General features: G+C 44.8%; 1 protein-coding gene across 1 annotated transcript in view; it reads right to left on the reverse strand.

The window, feature by feature from the left end:
- LOC137887212 (clathrin coat assembly protein AP180) overlaps positions 1-8,708 on the reverse strand; it is a 32,906-nt gene extending 24,198 nt beyond the window's left edge. Inside the window, exon 1 of the mRNA XM_068730030.1 lies at positions 7,690-8,708. Within this exon, the coding sequence (XP_068586131.1) occupies positions 7,690-7,819 (130 nt within the window). The 5' untranslated portion in view covers positions 7,820-8,708. The remainder of the gene's footprint in view (positions 1-7,689) is intronic.
- Positions 8,709-9,515: the final 807 nt, after the last annotated feature.

A 9,515-nucleotide genomic window follows, 5' to 3' on the forward strand; every position in this document is an offset into this window, starting at 1 on the left:
TATTTTTGCGTTATCGAGATATGCTATGAGCTACGTATGTCGTAAAAGAAGATTTTGTCCATATCGCCTCGACTTATATGTAGGACAATAAAAGTATCAGATAGAGACTTTGCAGAAAATGACTTGAACGCTTAACATGTGCCGCTAACACGCATGAAACTTTACTCCCCCCCCTCCCCCCATTTCAGGGAGACAGTCAGCCTCTCAAATATGACAACACATTGATGGTGACTCATGTTGTGGTAACAGCACCTTAGCAGCCAAAGGGGACTCTGCACACTGTTTGTGTTTCTCACCGCTTATCCCGCTGCTGCCTCCTCCCCCCATTGCCAAACACACACACACACACACACACACACACACACACACACACACACACACACACACACACACACACACACACACACACCCAGCAGGTTGTGTATCCTGCATTTGCTCTGAGCAGAGTATAATCACATCTCATGATCGTGTTAAAAAAAAAACGTTAATTGGAGTGACTAGATTTAGAGCGGCAGCAGAGCTGGTGATAATTTTTGCAGGCCAACACAGATAGAATCTGAGCCATGAACAATTTCCTTATATGATAAAAAATTATCTGTGTGGTTTAAACACAGTGGGGGAGGCAAAATTATGACACAAATTTTGGAAAAGATAACCCTCAAGTTCTAAAGTCTCTTAACAGCGGGAGGATTAAGAGGTTGGGGCGACATGAGCAGCAGTAGAGAGAGATGGAGGCTATTAGGAGAAGTGGTGGTTGGGGCCTGTCTTCGGAAACAGAGCCATCTTCGTTTGGCAGACATTCAAACCCTGTTACACTGGTTCTATAGCCGAGTCCTGCACGTCCCCTGATCCGGGCTCCGGGTCCTTTGGATTCACGCCGAGAAGCAGCCCGAGAGGAATGCTGCCTTCGAGCGCTCATTTGCAAGCGCCTATATTTCTGCGTTAGGAGAAATCGGAAATGGAGCTTGTCGCACACTCAGTCGCCTCGTAGTGGAAGCGATAACAAAAATGGGCCCATTGACCAAAGTGATCATTTGGCAGCTGCTGTTTTTAGGTGAGGAATCAGGCAGCACAGAGCTCCGCTGTCCTGCAGCAGCAGAATGAAGTGTGCACCGGGCTCGTAGTTGACTTAATTGATGCACTTGCCAGATGTTTTGTGATCAACCAAGTCCCGTTAATGGTAGTCTTCTGCACCCTTGCATGTTTGCATTGTCATGACGAAAAGGGGACCCACTCGTAAAAACACGGCACTACAAGTGATACAAAAGGTTCCTTTGATTTACAACACAAATGCGTTCACATTACGGCACAAAACAGGAAGAGGGTACCGCTGTTGACACACGCGTTACGCTTCCCGATTTTGCGTCCCTAACTAAAAAACGTCAATCTTCTTAGCGATGGTCTTCTTTGTTCGCAGTAATTATCCTAATGCCAGCCCATTCAGACGGCTGACTCACAGCTGCACCTCCTCCTCTGCCTATCCAAAACAAAGAAAAAGACACTCACTTGCTTCCTCATTCAAAGTCCTTTTTTCGAAGGGGGGTGGATACCGCCAGTGGCATGTGGCAAGCATTTGCAACGTTGTGCATGTGAAGCCGCGCACGCATTCACACGTGCAGCCAGTAAGCTATCAAGAGCCTTCTGTAAGACACACTCAGGCCGTGTGTGTGGCGTCAGGCAATCTGTGCTGCTGCCTGAGCTCTAATCTTTTAAGAGTTTAGAGGACTTCTGATCTGTATCGCAATCATCCGTCAGGCTCCTAAAATAAATGGCGAATGTGTGATGCAGAGACACATAAGTACTATTGTGCCACTGCTGGGATTGCTTCTTTCTTCTAGCCTTTACTTGTCGGCGGTTTGTCGCGTGAAGACACAAACCATTTGGTCACAGTCCGCTACCCCGAACCTGAAAGGGATAAATCCATTGATGTAGATGTCCAATCAGTGTTCATGGTAAATGTCTTTGATCGAAGCAATAATTTCCTCCGGCCCGAGAGGGCAGGTGACCATTGAGTGAACTGAAGATGGGCTTTTATTGTGAAATTCAAAAATGTGAGAAACTAAGCTGTAATGAGCTGCCGTCGGCAATGTGGAATAATAAAGAAATGTTTCCGCCTTGTTTCACGCCGGTTCGGACACAAAGCCTCCTTGTTTGTATTTTATCATCTGCATAAGTTTAACTCGGCTACACTGTGTTTTGGGTGGGTGTCGGTAGCTTGCGTGCAATGCATCCTGGTACATGTAGGCTCTGTTGGCAAGGCTCTGCGAGCAGAAGAACTCAACTCTCTCAGCCATTATGGCTCGCACTGAGGAATTTATTGCTTCAATGGACGTCTAGATACAAAGGTGGTGAATCTTTCCCTTTAACGAAACCGTCTCTAAAGGTTTGTTTTAGGTTATAAAAACAACGGTCTGTTTAAACCTGCATCACAGAAGTTTTTATTCATGGTGCATTTGGATGCTGAAAGACCTGAATCCCGTCGAAAAGCTCCCTGATTTCTGATTTTCTCCCGTTTTCTCCATCTCCGTTTGGGGCTTTTGGGGTCACAGCATGAGGAGCTTACTGCTCTGCTGCTCTCTGGATGTCACATGAACTAGATCAGCTGAGCAACAGACCAATACACATGTGGCCGTCAGTGGAACAATCCATAACAGATTATTTTTAGGTCATGGACACGGATCTGTCGAGACCTGCCTGGGTTTAGGACTAAGATAATAGAACACAGTATTTCTCTAAAGAAAGGTCGTAGTTAGGTTAATGGATGTCACATGCACGATATTATGATAACGCCGGTCAGATTGACCAACCATATTATTTAATGGTCTTCTCCACCGATCTGACAAAGAAGATAAGAGCTATCTTTTAGTCTTCTTAATTGATCTGCTCTTGTCACATGTCAGCCTGAGTGTGAGTAGCAGCTCTCTTCAGATTACAACCACAAACCCAAGAATATGGAATAAAACAAGGACTTAAACCAATCCGGCCCGAGCGCCCCCACCGGCGGGGGCGACGCATGCATCCAAAAATGAATCCACTCATAACGTGCACTCATCAGTAACGAATATACTGATGCCGCATACCTGCTCAAAGTGCAGCTCCTGCTCTACAAAGTCATCTCAGCTGTTTGTACAAACTCCAAACACAACATGTGACAAAGCTACGTATAATACCAAGTAACACAATCGATATAGCGCCCCCTAGGCAGTCCCACTCGCCACATTTATGCCAATAACGTTTTGAAAAATGAATTCAATGCTAACACCCGTTAGCTCCGGAGATTGCTAGCGACCATACGGCAGAATGCCATTTTGTCACATTCCGCTATGACACAGCCTCGCAGTTTTACTTACAAAACAAAGCCATCATAATCGATCACATCATAAACCAGCTCCTTACTTTGAGATGTTCTGCAGCAAAAAACAAAAAGAATCCGTTCATGTTTAGTATCTATCTGCGCAGCTCATCCGTCTCTCTGTGAATTCAAAGCTGGCGCTGCCGTCGTGTGCCTGCTAGCGGAAGGGGCGGGGTTATACATCTCAGCAAAACGGATTCTGTCAATCAAAGTCACGTTAGGTTGTTTCAACAGAGCAGGCTGTGACGAGTCTATGGAACATTTATTGGGTCAAATCGGCCCTTCTCACGGTCTGAAAGGCTTTGGAGGATGAAAAAACTGGAATACAGACGATAAAATCCCATTGATGACAAACATTAACAGTCTCAGAGAGGATTCAGGCTCTCAAAATTATGCCAAACTGCTGCATATGGATAGATTGAACACTATTAGTGATAAAAGAAGTGAAATATATAATTATATAGTATATAAAATGACAATGAAACAGTTGGAACAAAATTACATTTTGGTTGACCTCGTTTGACCTCTCCGTACTAAATCATGATGTACTAGATAAAACTTCACTTTATCAAAGTACACATTTGTTTAGAGACCCTCAACATATAGTTCTATGATCTGGGAGAGCTGGAAAGCTTGTAGCTACATGATTTCTAATAAAGAAATATCCTGAAATTGCTTTTTTTTTTATTTGAAAATTAGAATATTCAATTTGTGCTGTGTGCCATCTTAATCTACTCTTAACCAGTAACATATATACTAATATTTACACATATCAACACATCTCACAAGTGTTAGGGTTATTTTACTACCAAAAGTATTAAAATAGCCCTTACAGTTGCAACGCTACACTCATTATCGTATGGGCATGCTATTTTTGAGCTGAGGGCCTAAAAATCGGTCTAGGGTCCAAAATGAATAAGTAAGAGGGAAATCAATAATTATCTTTCCAACATCTTGATATAATTAGAATATGTAAATTACATTAATAAGAGTCCATGAACCTGTGTGGTTTATATATGTGCAAACAGCAGACCACATAAGCATGATGGGAAGATCTTTGAAGTGGATTAAGAGGTTAATTATGAAGATGACTCATCGCTTAAGGAAAATACGATGATTTGTTTTGCAGTTTTTATCAATATGAATACTGTCTAACATGTAATGTAATGAATAATGGAGTTAAGGGTCTTTCTTGTGCTCCTCTATGTGAAGTAGGACTGTACATAAAGGTGTGTTGACGACGGTGATGTTGTTGATAGTGTGGGTGTTCTACAGCAACAGGTTTCAGGTTTCAGCAACAGGAACATTTCTGCTGGTGGTCACACACAAAAAGAGCTGGACTCTGATCGCCCCAAGCAGCACATCGGGTAAATGTCAGCCGTGGATGAAATTAGATATACTGTCAGACAATATCCCTGAGGCTCTTCTTCTAATGCAACATTAATTCCCCTTTTCACATATTTCGGCACACATATTTACTCATGAAGCGGCTCACTGAAGTGATCAAGTAAAACCTCTCTTCTGCTTAAAGTGAAGGACTTTCCATTTAAATAAACCCAAGGTGCATTTGTAGCTTAACTAAACTGAGCCGTTTCGGCATCTGACTATATAAAGCAAGGAATCTCTGCATGTGTGTTACTTGATACGTTACAAATAGAACACACAAATGCGCACGCGGTACTAAAATGGATCAGGATATCGCAATTAAGTCACATGACTTATTTCCATTGAATAAACAAGCGATATCGTCCACGCAGCAGTGGGGGCGGAGCTTCGGGGCTCTGCGGAATGAAGCCAGCAGCTCACTGACTGCAGTTCCCTTTCTCTGCTGGTTGCATACACTAACGTCATAACCGCTCGTCTTCACTGTCCTGGAATCAGTGCGTGATGAGCGGTTCTCGAGAAGGCTGCGAGCAGCACTTTGGGGTGCCAAGCAATCTGGTGCGCTCAGAATAGTCGAGCAGTCCGAATGGCCACGCCCCCCCCGGCAACACTGCAAACAGCAATACCGGGACCCCGATGTTTGATCAAAGGATGGTAATCGGGTAAAATTAATAGTTTTACTTTTGAGTTTTACTCTCTCCATTTAGCTTTTAAGCAAGGCTAACTTTTGCTGAGCAGTGGCCCCCGAGGCCCCAAGTGGCAATTGAAGGGTAACAGGACACTGAATGTGCCTTCATTTCCCAAGATTATCTTAAAGCAGTTGCTTTAAATACAAAGTCATGTTTTTTTGTGACACGCAAATCGAACAGTAACCAAAGAAAAGCTGACATAGTGACATAGCTGTCTATTCTAAAGTTTGCTAACCACTACAAGCTAACGTTCATACCAGACCAAGTAAAGCTGTAGAAGCTAAACCGATGTATGTAAGGACATATGCAAGAGAGTGTCTTCTTTTGGAGTTGTATCTTCTTTTGAAAGATACATGTTCTCGCTTTAAGTACAGGCAAACTGCAACACAATGTGTGAAAGACTGAGAGAGCGATAGGTGGTGGGCAGCGCTTCCTCTAAAACTCACCATAACAAAGTGCTGACACACACTTTGGCATGTGGGCGAGCGTTCCACTTTGTCGTGCTATGATTTAACGCGGCTCATCATTCACTTTTATTTTTTTTAGTCTGGACACGGACAGACGGGGCGGATCGATTTCTCCCGCTGGGTTCGAGATTGCCAAGTTGAACTTGCTGCCGTCTTTTCGGATGTCACACTGAGGAGATGATGATGACGGTGTGACACTGGGAAGGCTCTCGTCATGTGATGCCACAGTGCATGCCTGCCGTAACTAGGTCGTCTGCACAGTAACCTGTGGTTAATATAATCGCACAAGGTTCAAGTTCAAAGCATCTTCTTCTATGGTCTCCACCATAAATTCCTTTTGCTTCCTTCACCGCTACCCTTTTGAACTAGTCTCCTCGGTGTTATCATTCAAGTCCATCCTACCGTTTCTCAAACGTTATTATGTTTTCAGAATATCATAATGTTTGTCTTTACATTTGTGAATACAGATATTTCCGCGCATCAACACTTTAAAGTTAATGTCGTTAGAAGCACCCGAAGCTAAACGCTGCTAGCTTAAAGTTACGGTACACTGAGCTAACGCTCCCATTTCAGGGCTACTCATTAGCTTCCTTTAGCCTGCTTTTCACTAATTGATTGCCAAAGTTTCTTAAATGGACGTATATAATACATGATATAAACCAATGTTAAATAGAATGATAAGGGCGGTGGGGTCTTACTGAGTGTATTGGGCTAAAGTGAAGGCTTGGACAAAACTAAAATGTTCAGTGACATGTAAGCGAACACAAAATGAGCCATTAGAAAAGCTAAACCCCGGATCGTGAGATGCTGCTTTCAAGTGCATCCAGAGCAAACCCTTCCAGCAACCTGAACACAGTTCACCTTCCAAAACCTCACTTTCCTTACGTCCACTCAGTCACACAGGCTATCATTTGTGTGTCAGTGCATCATTCTTTGACATTTTGAATCAACTCTATGTAAGGATGCTCACTGGGGATATTGACTGTAACGTGACATTGCATCGATCGACAGCTAAATGTTCATATCTATGATTGGTGTTCGCACTAAGCCCTTTTCCCAAATGCTTTATAGGCCTTCTCCACGTTCCTTCCCAGCGTTTGAAATTGAATTGGCACCCTAACCCTCCATCATTGCCCTCCCTTGTTCTGTACTAAGCGGTAAAGCCGACAAAGCAACAAATTGCACCAAGACAAAAAAAAAAAAAAGTCAGTGATATATGCTGCAGTGCCACACACCTCTTTGTGCTATCACGGGGGGACACGAGCCGAGGGAAAAGGCCTGCGTGTAGTAACAAAAACCACTGTCAATTATGCATTTATCAGCACTGGGGCTACATGGGGGAGACAGGCTCCAGTCAGTGGGGCTTAAGTGCCTGGTTTTAAGGCTTCCTTTCTGGTTCCACACTGGCGCTGACCTGTCGGCACAAGGGGGGGGACCCCTACTGTGATTAGGTAATAGGTTTGGTTAGTTGTTCAATTAAAGTCTGAATTAAAGTAGTGGATGCCTCAAGCATAATGTGTGTGTGTGTGTGGGTGATAGTATATGCATGTACATGTGAGCACATACTGTGGCTGATGCCCCCCCCCCCACCCCGAAGCACATTAGCACACACTGGAGGAATGGATGGGGGGAGGCAACCATCATGGCTCTGGTGAGTGGCCTAGTTGCACATGAGGAGGATGGATGATGGGAGGGTTGAAAGGACACATGATAAGAATCAATGAATGCTTAAGAGATAGATAGATAGATCTGTAGATCTATAGCTATAGATCTATAGATCTACGGATAGATAACTCACATTCCAGGTGCTTTTTCTTTGGAGCTGTCTGTTCATGTGTGGTGGCTTTACACACAGCTCGGGCGACCTCGGATCCCGTCAGGCTGTACTGCGCCGCGGCGATGCGGTCCGTTAGCGTCTGACCCGACATCTTCTCTCTCCGTGGAGTCGAGCCTCGACTAGCGAGCGTCCACTTATGGTCCTACCCCCCCTCCACACACACACACACACCCCTCTCACACACACGCCGAAATGAAGGACCGGCCTCAGAAATCCCAGCTGCCCTCGAAAGCACCGCAGAAGCACAGCTACTCGGAAAGAAACGGCAGGACACTTTCCTACACAACTGCAAATGATTTGAGTTGCATAACAATACTGGATTTGGCTGATTCCCGGTCAGTTGCGTTGGATCTGCTCGCGTTTCTGGAACAATCATGAACTGACTTTCTTCCCTGAAGACCAGTATCCTTTAAGAAAATACAGGCAATTGGCTAAATATGCAAAAAAAAATATCCAACTGGAAAATCCTTCCTACGTCTAAGCTGTTCCTTTTATTGCCGATCAGTTTTCTTACAGTTCCGTGTTATTTCTCGGCCAGCCTCCCTGACAAAAACGGTCCTCTCCGGATGATGCGTGTCGCTGCCTCCCCCCCTCCCTGTCTCCCTTCCTCCAGCCTCCCGGATAATCCTCACCACCACCAGTCCGACGGTCCTTGTGTATCAGCGGGGCGTGCAGGGGGACATCAGGTCCAGGATGGCATCATCATCATCATCATCATCATCATCATCACCATCATCATCTCCCACCATCCAGTGCAGCGGTTCTTCCTGCTCCCGTGCTGGGTGCTTCCTCTTCTGCTGCGGCCCCACCGTCAGCCTGCAAGCCCCGGCGATGCGCGCTTCAGCCCGGGTCGTTGGATGGCGGTGCCTCTGGTGGATTTACATCCTCTCGTTTATTTCATTATTATTTTTATTTTTTTTTAGATTTTTCTCGCCCCGCCTCCTTCTCTGAGTCAGGTGACGCAGTATTACCAACCCCCGCCGCTGCGTCTTTCATCGCGAGAGCTGGATGGAGGTTGTGGATGGGGGAGAGGACGCGAGGGGTTAACGCAGCTCCTCTACAGCCAAGCTTGATTCACGTCACGCTGCTACCACACTGTGAAGGTCACATGAAGCGGGCTGCCTCAGTGAACATGTGTGCACAAAACAAATAAATCACGTACAACTGCAGGCAGTGAGCCTTCGTCGCTGTCCGTGGTGCTGATGTGGTCTCCTCTTCAATGGTGGGACATTTGTCTGTTAATCACTGGTTTGCAGGTAGTGGGAGAACTCATCAATTGAATGACATTTGTACATGACAATAAATGTATCTCGTTTTGCTGTTGTAGCTGGTCTGTAGAACTAGTTTATTCAACCTTGTAAATGGTTTGCTAGTTTAGTCCAGTGGTTCTCCTCCCAGGGATCAAGAAGAAGAAGTTCTGCTCCACAAATTTCTATAAAATTGTATTGCATAAACTCTTATTTTGTAAGAGGACCAAAACGGTTGGGAACCACTGGTTTCATCTTTAACAAACATTGTATTTTACAAGCTCGTCATATTCTCTTTTAATGTGAAATCTCGATCTGAAACAATACTGTAGTTATTAACTGTAAGCTGTGAACATAGAGTGAAATCTAGATTTCCCTCTCACATGGAACAGTTGTACTCAAGTAAACCTGCGGCTCAAAGCTGCACTTCCATTAAGCACCGTGTACATAAGTGCATCACTTAATGTTCCTTCCAGCACCGCCGCACCTTCTGCAGAAAACCTGACCGAAGACAGATCAGCAACAAAACCTGCGGCTCAA

The sequence above is a fragment of the Cebidichthys violaceus genome, unplaced genomic scaffold, assembly GCF_023349555.1.
Source record: "Cebidichthys violaceus isolate CVI_PGR_0920_01 unplaced genomic scaffold, fCebVio1.0.p SCAF_49, whole genome shotgun sequence".
Taxonomy (NCBI): domain Eukaryota; kingdom Metazoa; phylum Chordata; class Actinopteri; order Perciformes; family Stichaeidae; genus Cebidichthys; species Cebidichthys violaceus.